The following is a 21639-nucleotide window of genomic DNA, read 5'->3' as shown; positions in this document are numbered from 1 at the left end:
GATCTATACCAGGGCTACAAATAAAATATAATTTTAAATATGCAAAAACAAAATAACTTTTCTAGAGTTATGGTTACAGACTCTCTTCAACTCCCTACACTTATTTTATTAGTCCAGACCCACGACACTCATATAAGTCCTCTCGTGTTGAGAACTATATGGTTGTTATCGAAATAAAATGATGCATATTTGCTTTTACTAATTAAGTTTACACTACTTTTCTTGCATAATAGTAACCAATAATCAAATTAAAATACTATTAAAATAAATACTTTAATAAAATAACCACTAAATTAAATAAATAAATAAATGAATAAATTAAGAAATTAATTAATTAAAATGTCTGAATTGAACAACATAGGAAGTTGATTGCAGTTGAAGCTGCAGGATTAAAACACAAGTTCAGCTTAAATACATGTTCATATTTTGTATTTTACAGTAAGAGCAAAAGTAAAAGAGGAGGGGAAAGAACAGGACAGAGAGAAAGATGACGGGCTCGGGTGGTATTCAGTACTAGAAAAAAAGAGCACAGGAGTATTTCCTGTTTGTGTTAGTATTTGTGTTATTAGGGTACTAAATAAGACGAGTGCTAAATTTAACCACAAAGTGGTTAAATTATTAGAAACCTGTGAATTCTTTTAACTTAACAAGTGAAGTGTCTGCTCGCTTCTCCAGAAGTGCTCATTGGCATCGCTGACACTGACAATACAACAGGAAGTTATTGACAGCTTCCTGTTTTAATGACAATGTTTTGATGGCAATAAGGAAGTTACGGACACTTTTCGTATGCAAGACGATACTGATGACAGACAGGAGTTTATAATGAAGAGAAAAAGTATCAGTGCAGACTTTAGGAAGTAATCTGCATTATCCATGCTGTGGTCAATCAAACTTAGTCAGTAATTCACTTTAAAAACATAATAAGTTGAAGTCTGAACGTCAACAGCGAGATCACACTGGACAAGGAAATAATTGAGCTTTGCATATTTTTGTTATTATTGAAGTTTTATTTTCAGTCTAGTTTCAGTTGGTGAGTTTATTTTCATTTATTACTCGTTTAATATTTATTAGTTTCAGCATTTCTGATTATTTTAATATGGGTGGTATTTATAGGGACAGATTAAGGAGGCTAAGAAATAACTCACAGTTGATGGAGGCGTCTCAGTTTTGGGTAACATCCCTCCAAAGCGTTTGCATTGTGCTGTGGTGCCTTGACTTATGACACTTTGAGCTCATAACTCAAATTATTCGTATGTCAAATTAATTTTCCCAACTGGAGATAATTGAAATGCCACTAATCCGTTCCCTAAAAACAGCATTTTTGTTCCATGTAGATACGTGTAGAAGTGCTATCCTCATTCATTGCCAGGTCGACTACAAGCACACTTTCGTCACGTTATTTATTTCTTAAATTCATTGCACATAATCCACTACTTCTTCTCAGCGCTCACTTTCTTTGAAGTTTTGCAAAACAACTGCGAGCACAACAGCGCGCTCTTACTGCGAGCTGCCCGCTGAAAGAGAACAAGTGAGGCAGGATGTGCTGGGCGGATGTTGCGGCCATCACTGCGGTGTTTGCTGCAACAGCTGGCTCAAAGGTCTGAGTGCAGTCAAGCTTTGGGTTTGGGCTGTAACACTTCTCTGAGTCATCACCCTGAATGTCCGAGTGTTACAAAACTTAATGCTCACTTTTAGAAATACCTGGAGAAAAACAGAAATGTAAAAGTTAGGCATAAGAAAGAGGAGGGAGAGGTCGGCTAACAAGTGAAGAGAGTGTGTTGAGAAGACAGAGAGAAATCTGAGAAGCTGATAAATGAAGAAAATGAGAATGAGAGGAATATGAATGAAGAGGATTGTTTAGGGGCAGCACTATCCAGAAACATAATGGCTTTAACATCTGGATTTGCACGGAGAAGGAAGAATAAAAATCAAAAATGCAATTAAAGTATACAGTATCATGTCATTTATTCTATGCATGATAAATAATGTTGAGTTACTTGGACCTTTTAAACCATAAAGTATAGCTTTTTTTGAAAGTCCATGGAAAAGACAGAAGCATCATCACAGTCAAAAGAGCTGTGCAATAAAATATTACATTTAAAAAAAGCACAAAACGTCTTCAAGGTAAAATTTAAAAACAGTGTCTTTTTAAAAATGTAAACCTTGTGTTATTTGAAATCAGATATGAAGCGATGATGCATCTACTGATCACTGATGACAATTGTTTCTTGATTTCCAGTCTCAGCTGATGGAGGCCACTGAAGTGCAAAATCAAGCAATGAAGGAGACGCATTAAACAACTTCTAACAGTGTTACAGTAAAAGATGAAACACGGAAACAAGACAAGAAATGCATTCAAAGAAAGCTCAGACTCACCAAAGGACAGAGATGGGTCAGCTGATCTAAAAAGCCAAAAAGAAACAGAAAAGGAGAGAAATGAGACCTTTGACACATCTGCTATTAGAGAGCTCCAGCTTTTCACCACTATCTCTACCTTTTACAGACAGTTTCTCAAGCCAAATATACCAACCATAATCAATTCATTCATAATCAATTCAATCCATAATCCAAACTTTTGTATGTCAAGGCAGCACAATGCACCGTTTTTATCATCACGTAAAACTGAACAAACTCCAGCTTCCACCTTCATTAACTCTTCACTCTGTACTCGTCCAAAGTTTGATCATTTCCCCCCACAGTCAACCTCAGCAAAACTCAGCAGCACAACTGTGGAACGAGACAGGAAACCTTTACCCTTGTTGTGCCACCGTCTCTGCACCTCACAGGACTCTGCTTGTTCCACGAATGACAGAATTGTTTTAAATCAGCTACAGTTACCAGAGCTAAAGACTCCAGACTCCACCTCCACTACCTTCTCATCTGTTTCTCCTGTTAGGCATCTTTACACACACTTGTTTTTTTCTTCTGCTGCAGTTAAAGGCGAACACACGTCAGACTCCACCTCCGCTACTTTTTCATCCCCTGATTTTCGTTGCCTTAAAAGGATTTCCTCACAACCCACCTGGATGAAACCAGGCAGCATAAAGATGCAGCAATACAGCGCTACTTTACTGCTGTATCACAGCCTCTCCACCTTACAGGACTCTGCTTTGTGCACTAACGGCAGTAAAAGATATGATTTTTCCACATGTCCTTCTTGCTCCCAGTCTAATATCCCAACTGTTGCTGGTTCAGCTGAATGCAGCCAAGAAGAAATACTAGAAGAAGATACAAGCAGAGTTTCCCTTTCATGGACAGAAGACAAACCAGGAAAAGCAGATCCACCTGTCATAACTGAAGACATCCTACGTACCACAACTCTGCCATATAATTCTGATCTCCAGCTCTCCTCCACAGAGTCCTACAGCGTTCCTTCACTGAACAAAATACGAAAGAACAACTCAACACAAGCAGCAAGCTCACCTGACATGAAGTTAAAGGAGTTTACACCTGCCATCACTGCTGATGACTCTGATGATGAAACCTACCTGTTCCAGTGCTCCAGTGCAGGTCTGTACCAGTGCAGTGTGACTGGTCTGGTGTTTGTCATGAAGGGAGAAGGAGACGTGGTTTACAGGACTGTCCCTTGGTACAGGAGGCTGCTGGCCCAACACCACAAGAAGCCTGCAGGACCCCTGTTTGACATCAAATGTCAGCAGCAGTCTGTGTGTCAGCTTCATCTCCCACACTGTGAGCTCATCTCCACAGGTGGAGGTCAGTTCTTGCAGGTCGCTCATGTGCATGATGAGCGCGTCGAGTTCATCCCCCCTCACTAGATAACAGAAAGTCATGTTGTTATAAACATCACAGGGTTTTCTGGTTATGGTATTGTCAGGGATGAAAACTCTCCCTGTGGACCAGTCCGAGCTTTGGTTCTGCTCTTCTACAAACCTCCAGTTGATCCTGATCTCACATCCTTCCTCAGTGTGCTGTTGTTGCCTAAAAATGTTGTTCTGAGGGATGTGCTGCACAGCAGGAAGAAACTAGTTGGAGATGAGAGGTACATAGAGACATCTCCTTACTGTAAACTGCATCCAAAGCAGGTTTACACTCTGTCTGCTGTTCCTGAAGATGACTCAGTTCTAGTTCAGCCAATAGAGGCTGAATTTGATGAAGAGTCCTATGACAACTACTTCCCATCCTTCCAGGTGATTTTGGAAAGAAACATGAACAATATTCAGTTATTTATTAGAGACAGCATCAGCTCCCACAGCATGTGGCAAAGACAGGTTTATCTTTTGCCTTCTAGAGTAAAATCGTTCTGTGGGCAAACACCTCCCAATGACAGGCTGTTAAATGTACGCAGCTGTTTCATCAATGGGATATCAGCACCTGTTCTCAACAGTCTGCTCGACAAACTGCTGGAGAAAAAGGTGATAACTGATGCTGAGAGGGAGGAAGCAGACGTCATGCAAAACAGAAGCAGCAGAGCTCGTTTTGTTATCGACACTGTGAGGAAGAAAGGTGAAGCTGCCAGTTCACAGATGATTGAGTTTCTCAGTGAGCTTGACCTCTTACTCTGTGAACATCTTGGGTTGGTCTGAAGCTTCCATGTAAATGTTGCTGCATTTGAGCAGACAGTAAATCACACTTCACTTCAGATTTCATCTGGTTTTCATAGATTTAACGAATGATGGAAACCAGTTTAACATAATGAGTTGTTTCAACCATTCTTCCCATTATGTCTGTATTTTTCCTGGCTCATGCATTTGTGGATCTTTTGCGAGGTGAAGATGAACATAACATATTTAACCTCCTAAGACCCGAACTCTTCCATGACATGCATTTTTAATTTCTCTTTGATATTTGGGCATATTGGGGCCCGATGAATGTAAAAGCAAAGAATTTCCAGATTTTTTTTTTTACCTTATTTTTGTTTTTAAGAAAAATGAGAGCCACAAATGAGGATATTCATTTAAAATTTTGATAGAACAGTAGCAGTATAATGTCCTCATAAGTGGATATCAGGCCCATGTAGAGCACAATTGAGTATTTTGGTCAAAATAACCAAAAATGTGATGTCCACATATGTGGACGGCAGGTCCTAGGAGGTTAAGTTTAGCTGTTCATAGATGTAGAACCGGTGGGATTCAGTGTATACAGTACTGTACAATGACATTTCCATAATTCATGGTGAAATTAGTGGCTTTCTTGGAGAATTGATCAATATGTAAGTGTATCTATACCAATGAACCATGCAATGTGACATATGATAGTATTCTGTGGTTGCATTAATCTGGTGCTTTTGAAAGAAAGGCATCATTGTGAACCTGGATTTTCCCTCTATTTCTGCTCATCATTATCATTATCATCACAGTGTTGAATTATAATTCAGAGAAAGCTTTGGACTTCCATTATTTGACGGGTAGCTTGCAGCTTCTTGAGACCTTCAATTTTCCCCATGGATTATAAATTTAAGAAAGTGTGGGCTCTATCAAGGAAGCCTGATTACTTCCATTAACACAGAGGTGGAACACATGTTCAGTGCTGTAAGTGTTTATGTCACCAGCAAGCTCTCTCCCCCAAATATAAGAACAAAATCTGCATTAGGTTAGAGTGAGTTAATTAAATAAGTAGCATTGATGTTATTTGATTGTTCTTATTTTTCCTTTTTGCTTTGTTCCTGCCAAACTGCTTTAACAAGATCTGCAAATAAAGTGTAAACTGTGGACATTCACTTGTTAACTCTTTGTGAAACATAAGAGAAATAAATCTGAGCATTAATCTTTATTCCTCCAAATAGCTCTGATTGGTTTCTCTAGCCTTTTTTAAGCAATTTCTTCCCTTGTAGTCTGCAGTCCAGGCTTCTAAAACAAGTGTTAACAAGCGACACGATCAAGAGGGGAGCTGAAATGACAAGTGTGACTGATTAGATTTGACCTGCGAGACTACTCAGGTTTCTTCACACCAAAGCAGCCAGGCTGGGCAATCAGAATCAGAATGACAAGACGTTATTAATCCCTGGGGAAATTATATGGGTTAACGTTGCTCCAGTACAGTAACATTAACAAAAACAGATTACACTATTTAGCAATACAACATGTTAAGATATAAGGAATAGGACAATATTTACAAATCACCAAATAATAAAGGTACCCAAAGATGTGACAGATGTGATTATAAATAAATATCAAGAAAATAGACAGGAACATTACAGAGTAGAAAAGAGCGTGTGTAAAAATGGTCTAACTATAGCAGTGTTTACAGTGTGTTAGATGGAGGAGTTTTACAGGGAGATGGACACAGGAATGATTTCATGTGTCGTTCAGTGGTGCTTTTTGGTAATCTCAGTCTCTCAGTGAACGCGCTCCTATGGCTAGCGAGCACATCATGGAGTGGGTGGGAGGTATCATCCATGATTGTCTCCAAGCCTGTTTTGTACCAAGCCGTTCTCACTCCCGACGTGTAAAATACTGACGAGATGGAGGCCTTCACCCGATGAAGCCAACAGAACCACATCATCTGCAAAAACAGAGATTAGATCCTGAGACCACCCAAGTGAAAACCTTCTGCCACTTGGCTCTGCCTAGAAATTCTGTCCATAAAAACTATGACCAGAATCGGTGACAAAGGGCAGCCCTGGCGGAGCCCATCACCTACCAGGAACAAGTCCGACTTACTGCCGGCTATGCGGACCAAGCTCTTGCAAAGGTTGTATGTGGATTAAATGGCCCGTAGCAATGGGCCACACACCCCATACTCCAGCAGCACCTCCCATAGGACACGGTCATATGCTTTCTCCAAATCCACACAACACAGGAGGAACAATGCGGCTTTCGTCCTGGTCATGGAACACTGGACCAGCTCTTTATCCTCTTGAGAATTAAGACAACCAGACCTGTTGGGAAAAACTCCCATTGTTCTCCTGTATCCGAGGTTCGACTAAGGGACGGACTCTCCTTTCCAGCACCATGTCATGGAATTTCCCAGGGAGGCTGAGGAGTCTGATTCCCCCTATAGTTGGAACACACCCTCCAACTCCCTTCTTAAAAATGAGGACCATCACCCCGGTCTGCCAGTACAACAATCTGATGATTATTAAAGCCCATGTTGAGTGTTGTGAGCGCAAAGTTAAATAAACTGTGTGATGCATTAAAGTGCATGTTTTGAAGGACTTCCTGTAGGCTGCCTGTCCTTGTGGAGCTGAATCAGTCTGTTGCACTCTCAGACATCCTGGATTTGACTTATTCAGATTCATTTTATATGAGCTATTCTATAGTGTGCTAACCAGTCAGATGATATACTGAGAGAGAGTGCTTTCACTTTAGGTTACTGTGCAAGTTTCATGTTAAACATTGCTTACCTTATCATGTCTCAATAAAACGAGCTAAAACGATACAAACTGCTCATCTGGAAACAATCAGAAGCTTATTTTTAAACCTTTCCTTCTGCATTTGGTGCCAACCTGTAAATACTGAGATCAAATGTTAGTTTGGTTTACTCACATTACAGCATTAACGTGGACACCAGAGTGCAGCCGTAGAATAATTTAGTATTATATTTCACACATACAGACACTAACTTAGGGTGAAATTTAGCTGTCTAAAGATGTGAGCACAGATTCTGTGATTGTGCTGCTTTTGGTTTCCTTTGTGCAGGATATCAAACCGTGGCTTCTTCAGGTTTCACCTTCAGTGAGTTTAAGAGCACTCTTATTGAGCAAATGACCATGGATACAAGTTATTATATTCAATAAAGAAAACTAGAAAATGAACATCTAAAAATAAAAGTTACCCAGTATGCCACCCAAGAAAGGCCCAACACCAGAGGAGGTCGAGGACATAAAAACCTCCCTCGGAGCGCTGTGTGGAGATGTGGCCGCAGTCAGGGCGCAGCAGGAGCTGCTTCTGGGGCTTCTGGAGGAGGTAAAACAGCTACGCCTCCAAAATGCCCAGAAGGATAGACGAATCATGGATCTCGAGCGGCGGGTGGATGAGCTGGAGCAGTACACCCGTACGAACGACGTGGTCATCAGCGGTATTAAAATCAAGCCGCGCTCGTATGCGCGCGCGGTGGCCGGGAACGTCGGGGAGCCAAGCGATGAGGAGAACCGCTCGGTGGAGCAACAGGTGGCGTCCTTCCTCCAAAGCAAAGGGATAGAGATGGACTTGGAGCATGTAGAAGCATGTCACCCACTGCCCAGGAGGAGCGACAGACCGCCGGCCGTCATTATGAGATTCGTCAATCGGAAAAACAAGGTCGCACTGCTGAAACAAGGACGCAAACTGAAAGGCACGGACGTTTTCATTAATGAGCATCTGACACGAAAAAACGCAGACATCGCGAGGAAGGCAAGGCAACTGAAGAAGAACGGTAAAATACAACATACATGGGTAACAAACTGCAAGATTTTCATCAAGCTAAACGGGACACCAGAAGAGGCAAAAGTACTGATAGTGAGGAACATGGAGGACCTGGACAAGTACAACTGACACTAATGTATCGAGGTAATATATAACTCTAATGACAATCAAAAATGATAAATACACCAACATCTCTAATTACACCAGGAAATGACATGGACACGTTGAAATCAATTCTCCAACAGAAAGTAATTGATCTAGATTGTGAATATAAGGAGCATAATATAATAGACCCAGAAATAGATTCTGAAAGTAATTTTCTCTCTTCTTTTGTTAAAAATTGTAATTATTTCACACAGGAACAGTATGAAAAAAAAATCAACCTAGACGGGAAGCTCTCATTAATTCACTTTAACAGTAGAAGTATGTACTCTAATTTTGATTTCATTAAGGATTACTTGCAACAATTTTCTCGCCCCTTTAGCGTTATAGCCATCACTGAAACTTGGTTTAATGTCGATAAAGGAATAGATTTCTGTTTGAATGGATATGATTTAAAATACATGAATAGATTAAATAAGGTGGGTGGCGGGGTTGCTATATATGTTCATAACTCTATAAAATATAATGTTGTCACAACTATGTCTATGGCTATTGATGGAATTTTGGAATGTTTGACTATTGAGATCATGAATGAAAAAAAGAGAAATGTTATAATAAGTTGTATATATCGGACACCCAGTTCAAGTATTGACATTTTTAATGAATGGATAGAAAAAGTGTTTTCTTCGGTGAACCAAAAATTACTATTCATCTGTGGGGATTTCAATATTGATTTGCTAAACCCAACAAGGATAAAAGCCATTGATGACTTTTCTGACACGATGTATAGCTTATCACTATATCCAACAATAACAAAGCCAAGCAGAATAACATCACATAGCGCCACTATTATTGACAACATTTTTACTAATGTCATGGATTTCCAAATTAATAGTGGCCTGTTTGTCTGTGACATAACTGACCACTTACCAGTTTTTACTTTGTATGACTGTGATTTAAAAAAAAATAATAGATACCAAGATTACGATAGCAAAGCGAACAATAAATGAAGAAGCAATTCATGCCTTCAATTTCGATTTAGCGCAACAAGATTGGAGTTCGGTGTATGAAGAGTCAGAGGTGGACAAGGCTTATGAAAATTTCCTAGATATTTACACTATGTTGTACAATAAACATTGTCCTGTAAACGAATACAGGACAAAGAAAAAAAAGATAAAAAGTCCTTGGCTTACAAAAGGAATTATCAATGCTTGCAAAAAGAAAAACAATCTGTATAAACAGTTCATCAAAGTAAAAACAAAAGAAGTGGAACAAAGATATAAAGCATATAGAAATAAATTGACTGATATTATAAGAACGAGTAAACAACTTTATTATAGAAGAAGATTATATGATAATAAAAACAATATAAAAGGAACTTGGGATGTGTTAAATAACTTAATTAAACAAGGATCTTCTGGAACATCATATCCTGAATATTTCATTGATGCAAATGGTGTAAATTACAACATGAGTAACATTGTTGATGGGTTCAATAAATTTTTTATAAATGTTGGCCCTGAACTAGCAGCGGACATCCCGTGTCAAAAAAATGAAAATATCAGTAATATAAAACCAAATCCCTTTTCACTGTTCCTTTCAGCTACAAATGAGCAAGAAGTAATAAATATCACATTAAAATGTAAAAGTAAGTCTTCAATGGATTATCATGACATAAATATGTCTGTAGTTAAACAGGTTATTCTGAACATTGCTAGTCCCTTAACATATATCTGTAATTTATCATTTCAGTCCGGTTGTTTTCCGAAAAAAATGAAAATTGCAAAAGTAATACCACTATACAAAAGTAATGACAAACACAGTTTTACCAATTATAGGCCTATTTCTCTACTGCCTCAATTCTCAAAAATTTTAGAAAAACTTTTTAATTCAAGATTAGAAAAATTCCTTGAAAAACATAAAATAATAAATGTTGGTCAGTATGGTTTCAGAACGCAAAGAACCACTTCAATGGCGATAATTGAGGCAGTAGAAGAAATTACCAATGCACTGGATAAAAATAAATATGCAGTCGGTATTTTTGTTGATCTCAAGAAGGCCTTCGACACAATCAATCACTCAATTTTATTGGATAAATTGGAAAGATATGGTGTTCGAGGGAAAGCTGGAAACTGGTTAAAAAGTTACCTAACGGGTCGGGAACAATATGTTAGTATAGGGCATTACCATTCAGAGAAACTTGGTATTACATGTGGTGTTCCCCAAGGGTCAGTGTTGGGACCAAAACTTTTCAATGTTTACATAAATGATATTTTTGATGTTTCTCAAGTACTTAAACTCATACTGTTCGCAGATGATACTAACATATTTTTCAGTAGCGATGATTATACCGATCTTGTAATGACCGTAAACAGGGAGCTAAAATTAATTAAAAAATGGATGGATATAAATAAATTATCATTAAATATAAATAAAACTAAGGCAATGTTTTTTGGTAATTTAAAATATAATATAGAATTACCAATTACTATAGAAGGTGTACCCATTGATAATGTGAGTGAAAACAAATTTTTGGGAGTCATAATTGATAACAAAATTTCATGGAAACCCCACGTCAGACACATAAAAACCAAAATTTCCAGAAGCCTCGCAGTTTTGAATAAAGTGAAACCATACCTTGATAAAGATGCACTTCGTACTCTGTACTGTACTCTGGTTCTTCCATATTTTACATATTGTGTGGAAGTGTGGGGAAACACATATAAAAACACAACTAATCCATTAGTCACAGTACAGAAACGAGCACTGCGTATTATTCACAAGGCTGGTTATCTAGATCATACTCACAAACTCTTTCTTCAGGCAAAGTTACTTAAATTCCAGGATCTGGTTAATTACAATACATCCATAATCTTATACAAAGCCTTTAATAAACTTCTACCTGCAAATTTACAATCTATATTTGAAATTCGAGAAAGGGCTTATAATGTGAGAGGCTTTGGACAATTCAAATTACCCAGAACTCGAACAACCCGTAAAGGTTTTTGTGTGTCTGTATGTGGTGTGAAAATCTGGAACAGTCTGAGTTTACAACTGAAACAATGCAAAAATATTCATAGATTTAAATTTCTCTACAAACAGTTGGTCTGGTCACAGTATAATCAATGATGGTGTTAGTGTGCTCTGAAATGTCTGTTCTCTTACCATTGCTGGTATGGATTCAAAAAAAAAAAAAAAAAAAAAAAAAAGTTTGTGTGTATGTATGTATATATATGTACATGTGTGTGTAGATATATATGTATGTATGTATATGTATGTGTGTTTGTTACTTGTAATTATTATTGCCTGTTACCTGTGGTAACGCAATTTATAATTAATATATTCTGTATTCAGTTATGAAGGTTCTATTTGTTTTGCTTGGGCGTAGCTGCGGGAAGTTTATTGTTTCTGTTGATAAGTGAATATAGGGGTGGGATTTAATAAGTTTTCTTCATCCCACTCCTTTTCAGGTACATTTTGTTGTTTGTTTTTGTTTTTTGTGCACTTTATGTTCAACTTTATTGTTGTGCCTGAAATGAACAAATTTAAAAAAAAAAAAAAAAAAAAGTGAGAATAAATAATGCTGAAAAACACCCTAAAGAGCAGACTAAAAGCTAACTCACAATATTACATAATTTCAAAACAAAGCAGGAATTTAAAGGTAAATGTGTTTAGCTGTTTGGTTTCTGACAGATTTGTTGAAACAGGTTCAAACACAGATTAAAGACACTGTAGTGTTTGTTTCCCTTTATTTAAACTCAGACTAGGATGTTGAAATCACTGTCATCACTCAGCTGTCTTTACAAAAAGTGCGTTTGTGGATTTTTAAATCAGAAACATACAGAGAAATTTGTGCTTCCTGCCATAAATAACATGTGAGATCTGCAGTATAAAACAATTTATAAACAATTTTAATGTTATATAATGGGTATGAATCAATTCCAATTTGAATTTATTACAACCGTTTTTCAAATAATTATATTCACCTGTTAGATTTGGTTCACTCCACACAGTCACAACAACATAACAGAGCAACACTAACATGTGTGACAAAGTGCTAAGTTTCAAAGCAAAAAGGCTCTGAAATTACCAGTTGTACTGTGTCAGCATAAAATAATGGCAAGATCACAATAGCATGACATAATGAAATGTGAAGTTGAATAACATAAGAAAGCACCAGGAAATATTTTAAAACAACAGTCATTATAAAAAAAAGTGCAGAATAAAAAAATAAACACAGCTGCAATATTTGATGAAATTTTTAAATTATATGTTGTCAGAATAACATAAAAAATGTCTTTCTTCACTCACTTCAGTTGTCAAAGAAAGATAAAAATGACTTTGTGTCATTAAAAAAGTACATTAAACAGACTTGAAGGTATTTCCAAATATTTAAGAGGAGAAGTTGAAATGGAAAAGATGAAATACAGTCATTTCTCCCTTTTCATTGTGCTTGTATAGGAAGCGTGCTAATGCAATACATGGAAAATTGTGTATGACGGAGGATTAATGAGGATAAAGGTCCTTGATATATATAGATATATATCCACTGCAAGATCAAAGTAGCACGGAGGGAGGATATATATATACACACACACACACACACACACACACATATATATATGTATATATATATATATATATGATGCTTTTACATGGACGTGCAGGTGAATGGTTCAGTTTCTCATCATGAGGACTACACAAACACAGTAGTAAAACGTCCATTCAGTTTAACCTGAGGTGCTCACAGAGGATGTGATCATTCTCACGGAGAAAGTTAATCAACTCTGAACTGGCAGCATCACCTTTACTCCTCACAGTATCAATAACAAAACGTGCTTTTTCCCTTTTGTTTTTCATTGTGTCTGCTTCCTCCCTCTCTGCATCAGTTATCACTGTTTTCTCCAGCAGTTTGTCGATCAGGCTGCTGAGAACAGGTCCTGATATCCCTTCAATGAAGCAGCTTCGTGTGTAGAACAGCCTCTGAGAAGGAGGACGATTCAAAGTTCCCACTGTAGGGGAGAAAAGACACACATCTCTTTCCCAAACACAGGTGGAGCTGCTCTCATCTTTCAGACTGAGGTTAACATCTGTGAGGATTCTTCTTAAAATCACCTGGAATGACGTAAAGTAGCTGTCGTGGTACTCATCATCAAAATCAGCTTCTTTTGGTTGAACTTTAATCAGGTCATCCTCAGGAACAGTGGACAGAGTGTAAACCTGCTTTGGATGCAGTTTGCAGTGAGGAGAAGTGTCTATGTACCTCTCATCCCCATTTAGTTTCCTCCTGGTGCGCTGTACATCACGGATCACGATGTTCCTTGGAAGCAACAACACACTGAGGAAAGATCTGAGATCAGGATCAACTGGAGGTTTGTAGAAGAGCAGAACCAAAGCTTGGACTGGGTCAGGAGGAGAGTCTTCATCCTTCACATTACCATAGCCAGAAAACCCTGTGATGTTTATAACAACATGACTTTCTGTTATCCTGTGAGGGGTAATAAACTCGATGCCCTCATCGTTCACATGAGCGACCTGCAAGGACCGACCTCCACCTGTGGAGATGAGCTCACAGTGTGGGAGATGAAGCTGACACACAGACTGCTGCTGACATTTGATGTCAAACAGGGGTCCTGCAGGCTTCTTGTGGTGTTGGGCCAGCAGCTTCCTGTTCCAAGGGACAGTCCTGTAAACCACGTCTCCTCCTCCCTGCATAACAAACACCAGGCCAGTCACACTGCACTGGTACAGGCCTGGACAGGAGCACTGGAACAGGCAGGTTTCATCATCAAAATCATCATTAATAACAGGTGTAAAGACCTTTAACAGCATATCAGGTGAGCTGTTTACTTGTGTGAAGTTGTTGTTTGCACGGGGCACTTTGCTCAGTGAGACCATGCTGTGAGAACAAGGCAAGAGACAGGATGTCATCCAGGGCCCACTGAAATAACTGGAGAAGTGAAAGAGAGGATAAGCTGAGAGTGGAGCAGATTTTCCTTGAAGTTTATAATCATCATCCAACACGGACTCCATATTATTGTGTTTTATGATTTCTTCACTCTCAGAATTTAGAGAGCTGCTACCTGCTGCTGATTCATCAAGAAAAGGTGCACAAGTGTCAGATAGCAAGCCTGCTGTTTCTGTTTGTGTTTGCTTTTTGTTTACTTCTTCGTTTGTTGCAGTTTTTTCCATTGTGGGATTGTGTACATCATACTGGTCAGTTTTACATGGCGTGGTTGGAACCTCCCAAACAGTGCTGGAGGGAGAGCTTGTTGTCTCTGACTTAAGGTGATAATCATGATCAAACACAGCTTTTTCACTTTTTGCAGTTAGTGCAGTGTTACATGTTATCGTACCTGTATTTGGAACCAACCAACCAGTGTTTTCCTGTTTTGACCATTTTCTTCGATTCAATGTATCTCGTGTTTCCTGAAGGGCATCTCGTGTTGCCTTTAGGGCATCTCGCCTTGTCTGAAGGGCATCTTGTCTTGCCCTAAGGGCATCTTGTCTTGCCAGAAGAGAATGATAGACATCCAGTCTTGACCGAAGGGCATCTCGTTTTTTCTGTGTTTCCTGAAGGGCCTGAAGGGCATCTTGTCTTGCCAGAAGAGAATGACGGACATCCAGACTTGACCCAAGGGTATCTTGTTTTTCCTGAAGGGCTTGAAGTGCATCTTGTGTTGTCCGAAGGGCATGAAGGGCATCTTGTGTTGACTTATGAATATTTTGTGTTGCCTGATTGGCACCTCGTGTTACCTCACGGGCATACCTCCTTGCCTGACGGTCATCTTGTGTTGTCTGAAAGGCCTGAAGGGCATCTAGTCTTCCCTGATGGGCATCTTGTGTTGCCTGAAGGGCATCTTGAGTTGCCTGAAGGGCATTTTGAGTTGCCTGAAGGGCATCTTGAGTTGCCTGAAGGGCTTCTTGTGTTGGCTGACAGGTCTGAAGAGCATATTGCGTTGCCTGAGCTGAAGCTCTTGCTGTTTTATTCTGTGTTGGATTGTACATCTTGTCTTGTGGCTGTTATGCATCAATGTAGGAACATCCAATGATATACAAGAGCTGAAAAACAGGCTTACTGAGAATTTAGGGATGAACCTTGAAACACAGGTTTAAGGTTGAGACTTATTCTGGGTCATTAGGTTATGATCTAACTTCTGCGTCTTCTTTTTCTCCTGTGCTTTCACTTTCCCTCCAAGTTTGGCTCCCTGATTTTGTTTTTAGTGGTATTTCTAATCTCCCACGAACTCCTCCATCTAGAGAGCTTGAGCTTGTCTTGATTTTCAAAGACCACTGTCAAACATTTGACAATGACTTTGGCTGTCGTAGTTTCCCCTGGTGGAAAACACAGAATAAAATTAATTAACTAATTAAAACTCTTATGAGATAATCAGTGTTTCCTATTTTCAAACAGTCCCTCACAGTGTTTATTTTAACGCTACAATGTTAAATGAGTCATTAACTGTGTAATCTTAAAAGAAATATACTTTCAATATAGAGACAATATAAATATGACACAGCCCATGGAATACAGCAAAGACGTAACAGTTACAGCCAAAAATGTGAATGGCATGTGTTATCTTCACACTGCTTAAACTCTGCAAGCCAGGGGAGCATTTTTCAAAGAAAACTATGTAGCTTTAGCTCGTACTTGCATTTCCACAGCACAAGTCAGTTGTTAGTTTTTAATGCAGATTTTCTCTGGGGATGACCCGTTTATGTGAATGAAGATGTTTTATTTTTAATTTGCTTTTTGCAATTGTATATTAGTTTCAAACTTTTTTTAATTTTTTTTTTTACATGAAATATATATTGTTGAATAAAGTAACATCATGCCATTTGTCATTTTAAGGTGCTTTTTTTTGCCTTATATTTAGGTAGAAACACCATAAAAGTTGGAGAAACCTTCAAAACTCAATCTTCACTTTGGTCAAGAGAAGGTGTTTAGGATTATTCATAAGGACTTCAAAAACAAGAAGAGTGATGTACTGAGAACCTGAATGACCTTGCTTTAGTCTGTTTCTGGATGACCTAGACAGTGCGGAAGACAAACTACAAATTGTGCATCTTAATTGACCAGAAAGTGTTCTAACCCTGCTGTCTCAGGTTGGTTTAATAAGAACAGCCGGTGAAAAAATCTCTCATGACTGAAACTTGTGGACCATAGTGACTTAGCAGCTGTCCTAATGTACAGTGGCTTGCAAAAGTATTCGGCCCCCTTGAACTTTCCCACATTTTGTCACATTACAGCCACAAACATGAATCAATTTTATTGGAATTCCACGTGAAAGACCAACACAAAGTGGTGCACACATGAGAAGTGGAACGGAAATCATACATGATTCCAAACATTTTTTACAAATAAATAACTGAAAAGTGGGGTGTGCATAATTATTCAGCCCCCTTTGGTCTGAGTGCAGTCAGTTGCCCATAATAGATGCTGCCCGATTAGTGCTAATGACTAAATAGACTTCACCTGTGTGTAATCTAATGTCAGTACAAATACAGCTGCTCTGTGATGGCCTCAGAGGTTGTCTAAGAGAATATTGGGAGCAACAACACCATGAAGTCCAAAGAACACACCAGACAGGTCAAGGATAAAGTTATTGAGAAATTTAAAGCAGGCTTAGGCTACAAAAAGATTTCCCAAGCCTTGAACATCCCACGGAGCACTGTTCAAGCCATCATTCAGAAATGGAAGGAGTATGGCACAACTGTAAACCTACCAAGACAAGGCCGTCCACCTAAACTCACAGGCCGAACAAGGAGAGCGCTGATCAGAAATGCAGCCAAGAGGCCCATGGTGACTCTGGACGAGCTGCAGAGATCTACAGCTCAGGTGGGGGAATCTGTCCATAGGACAACTATTAGTCGTGCACTGCACAAAGTTGGCCTTTATGGAAGAGTGGCAAGAAGAAAGCCATTGTTAACAGAAAACCATAAGAAGTCCCGTTTGCAGTTTGCCACAAGCCATGTGGGGGACACAGCAAACATGTGGAAGAAGGTGCTCTGGTCAGATGAGACCAAAATGGAACTTTTTGGCCAAAATGCAAAACGCTATGTGTGGCGGAAAACTAACACTGCACATCACTCTGAACACACCATCCCCACTGTCAAATATGGTGGTGGCAGCATCATGCTCTGGGGGTGCTTCTCTTCAGCAGGGACAGGGAAGCTGGTCAGAGCTGATGGGAAGATGGATGGAGCCAAATACAGGGCGATCTTGGAAGAAAACCTCTTGGAGTCTGCAAAAGACTTGAGACTGGGGCGGAGGTTCACCTTCCAGCAGGACAACCACCCTAAACATAAAGCCAGGGCAACAATGGAATGGTTTAAAACAAAACATATCCATGTGTTAGAATGGCCCAGTCAAAGTCCAGATCTAAATCCAATCGAGAATCTGTGGCAAGATCTGAAAACTGCTGTTCGCAAACGCTGTCCATCTAATCTGACTGAGCTGGAGCTGTTTTGCAAAGAAGAATGGGCAAGGATTTCAGTCTGTAGATGTGCAAAGCTGGTAGAGACATACCCTAAAAGACTGGCAGCTGTAATTGCAGCAAAAGGTGGTTCAACAAAGTATTGACTCAGGGGGCTGAATAATTATGCACACCCCACTTTGCAGTTATTTATTTGTAAAAAATGTTTGGAATCATGTATGATTTTCGTTCCACTTCTCACGTGTACACCACTTTGTATTGGTCTTTCACCTGGAATTCCAATAAAATTGATTCATGTTTGTGGCTGTAATGTGACAAAATGTGGGAAAGTTCAGGGGGACGAATACTTTTGCAAAGTTCTCTATTTGTACAAGTTTCTCTTTCAGGCGAAAACTATTTAAATGAGTCATGCAAATCTGAATTACAAAATCTGTGGCAGACAAATTACTGCAAATTGCACAAAATCTTATTCTGAAAATATATATATATAAAACATTTCACCTCTGTTTGTGATAGTTGCTGCTAGGATTTTATTTTATATTTTCTCTTACACTGGATTATTTTGGTTAGTAGGCCTACCACTCTGGTCCTCACACTGCCTCTTTTGCCTTGCTGGTTTTTGAACAACTGATTTCCGCTGCTCTTGGCAGAATGCCGGTCATTACTGACGTGAACTGGCTGCATCTTTTTTGTAAATAAATTCCAGCATATTTTTAGTAGATCACCCTGTTATTGTAATTCGGCCCACTTAACAAATATATCCCATAGCCAATGAAATGAAATGCAATTTATTTTCATTTATTTACCTCCTGTGCTCCAGTGCAATTCCTTTCCTGCCTCCTGTTTCAAAAATCGGGGGCTGCAGTAAAACTCCCTCCATCCATCACTTATCCCAGGTGACCTGAAGTTATTTAAAAAGCAACAAAAATACAGACAGAACGTTAAACGCACTTTCATAAGTTATTAGAAGCCCTAATTTTTAGATCTATGTTATTCATGCAAACCAACAACTGAACAAGAATCAGAAACTACAGATTACTTCGTTTAAAACATGCTGTAAATGAATGAATGAGACAATTTTAAACTTGAAATATAACGACCATATTTCCTAGTTGGGACTTAGAGCTCGACACAGTTCGATAAGCCATTAATGCTACTTCATACACCTATCTGCTTTACATTTCTGTCTCCCACTCCAGATCTGAATGTTCGTATTAACCAAGTTTCAAATAATCAGGTCTAGAGGTAATCCGTGTAAACAAACCCCATCGAGACCCTTCCTTCAAAAATTTGATACAATTTAAAAGTGTTTCAACTCCAAACCTTGTTTCCGTACCTGCTGCTGAAACTCCTATTTTAAATACAAACTATTTGCCCCTTTTACTCAAATAACTAAATAAATACATAACGCAGGTAAAGACGTACACGTTTGTAATTCTTTCCAGTTCTTCAAAAATGGAAATAAATTGCCCCACCCACCTTTTTTCAGATTCGATTATTTTCCTTTACTTAAAAAAACAAAACAAAACAAAACTAGACCAAACACTTTATTCAAACATTATTCATTCCTTATTAAAAAAAATAAACTATTGACTTCATAAAAGATGTGTTGATATTTTTCTTTGTTGTTGTTTTCAGGTTGCTTAAATAAATAAAATTGTTGGACAAAGTAACACCATGAGATATCTGACTAAGGTTTGCTGCCACGTGTCACACGTCTTTCCAAAGTTCTCCTTCCTGTATTTCAGTACTTCCGGGAAGAATTTTTAAGGAATCTACTCTCCATCCATAGTTTCAGACGTGGATGCTGCTGACAAAGTATATCGTAACGGTCCTAACTTACGCTCAATACTGCTGGCCGTTTCTTTGATTTCGTTGTTTCTGATGCCCTGGAATGGCTACTTCTTTTATTTCCGTATATACCCGTATGGAAAACATATCTGGAATTTCTTATTGTCCAGATGATCAATTTTGTCAATGCACTCAGTCTTACGTTTGTCGTTGATGTTAACAAGCTCAAAGTCGCCCAGGTCATCGGTGAAGCGACCGTCTCATTTCAGAGCCTCGGCCGCAGTTATTCCCTTCTCCCCGTAAACACATAGATCGTTGTTTTATTTTCTTCTTCTCACCCTCTCTTTCGCCCTTTTTACGCTTCACTCCGCACGCGAGCCTTGTGCTTGCGCTGACCGGGGGCGGGGGGTGTAACTAAGGAACAGAGGGGGAGGGAAAGAGAGAGAAAGAGAGCCAGGGACAACGTCACATTAGAAAGGTATTGTTACGGTTCATTGTTGAGAGAGGAATCCATAAATAACCACAGATCCGGTCCAGTGTGCAATTAGACAGTATTTTAATAAACACATGTGTGAGTTCAACAACCCAATCAGTATTGAACTGTCTTTACCATATTCAGACAACAGTTTTATAGGGTTAAGATAGTACAGCCCCCTTTTCTGTTGGTAGGCAGATTTAAACAAAGCATACGTCAGCCTAAACCACAAAATGTTCCGTGAACTTTAACATAGTTTAAAGTACATTGTCTTCGGGTCGGTGCTTCCCCTCAGCTCGTCTTCGCTGTCGCTTATCTCCTGTGGGAGATCTGTTGCACTTCCTCTAAGTACGTCGGCACAATTCTGCATTTGCAGCAAAAATACATCTTCACTTCTGCCCTACCAAAATAGATCTATTATGGTGTGTATGTGTGCACGTGCGGGGGCGCGTGCGTGCTGTGTACTGTGTACGTGTCATGACCTCTCACTATTTGTGTCTGTATGTGTGTCTCGCCCTTAAATGCTCTCACATCTCACCCGTTACACTTCTGACCTTCACGTGACCAGGAGCCACAGCTCTTTAATAAGCTCAAATGCAATCATGTATAAAAGATTAAAATCATTTTCATAACACAGGTTTTCCTTCTCAGATCTGCCAATATGTTTGCTCCTCCTAATATAGTCTAAAAGTAACCCCAAGCAAAGCAATTTGAACTTTCCCCTATCAGTGATCCCTCTAACTAAGTGTGTGTTAATCCACGATACATGCATAATAACACCCTGCTCTTAACTTGCAGTTAAACTCTGGTTTCAGTTTCACTTCTGCAAAAGCCTGCAACTTCAAAAGCCTATAACTTCCTGTCTCTGCCCTCTACACAGAAACACTGAGATCATAGAAGCATTAAAACATTTAAAATTATAGTTTAAAGTGGTTCTTCTTGGACCTGTAATAAAGACTATAACCATATATTTGAACATCTGAATGCATCTAAATGCAACATCACTATTAATACTGAAATGTTAATGATGATTATAAAAATAGCAGCAAATAATAGCAGTAAAATATTTCTATCCTTCACAGTATAGTAATCATCCACAACTATTTTCAGTTGCGGATGATAAAGGATTCAGAAAGTTTCTTCATGCAGGCCCATATGACAGAGAATATACATCTTCTTTGTCATATTTTAATTTATATTTAATTGTGTTGTGGTTTGCAGTGTTTTGTGTTGTTTCACTTTAAATTTGTTTAAAAGGAAAAAGCTGAAAATTTAAATAGTTTAAGCTCAACAAAAAAAAATTAACGCAACAGTTTCCATTACTCTTTTTGAGTTACGATAACTTCAAAACTGGCGTCAGCTTTGTCATTTGCCTTTACTGGAAAAAGCTTTTTTTCGACACAAAACTAATCCTAACCCTAACATCGATTTAAAGTCCGAGCCCACAGATTTGTGACATCCTGTTTGATAAATGACCCAAGCCAACCACAATTCCCAAGCGGGTTACATGAGATATTATTTTTTTTTAGAA

General features: G+C 38.8%; 2 protein-coding genes across 2 annotated transcripts; one reads left to right on the top strand and one right to left on the bottom strand.

The window, feature by feature from the left end:
- Positions 1 to 647: 647 nt before the first annotated feature.
- Positions 648 to 3804, top strand: LOC106096757 (uncharacterized). Its single transcript, XM_019353394.2, has 2 exons — positions 648 to 1030; positions 2240 to 3804. Exon 2 carries the CDS (start codon positions 2325 to 2327, stop codon positions 3774 to 3776), a length of 1452 nt encoding a protein of 483 aa, XP_019208939.1. The 5' UTR covers positions 648 to 1030; positions 2240 to 2324; the 3' UTR covers positions 3777 to 3804.
- A 9326-nt stretch (positions 3805 to 13130) lies between these two features.
- On the bottom strand, positions 13131 to 14303 carry LOC112847944 (NACHT, LRR and PYD domains-containing protein 1-like). Its single transcript, XM_025910585.1, has one exon. The coding sequence runs from the start codon at positions 14301 to 14303 to the stop codon at positions 13131 to 13133; it is 1173 nt and encodes a 390-aa protein (XP_025766370.1).
- Between the last annotated feature and the right edge of the window lie 7336 nt (positions 14304 to 21639).

This window comes from Oreochromis niloticus, linkage group LG9, assembly GCF_001858045.2.
Source record: "Oreochromis niloticus isolate F11D_XX linkage group LG9, O_niloticus_UMD_NMBU, whole genome shotgun sequence".
In the NCBI taxonomy this organism is placed as follows: domain Eukaryota; kingdom Metazoa; phylum Chordata; class Actinopteri; order Cichliformes; family Cichlidae; genus Oreochromis; species Oreochromis niloticus.
Note: the sequence above shows the minus strand (reverse complement) of the source record. Positions and strands in the feature narration are given on the sequence as shown.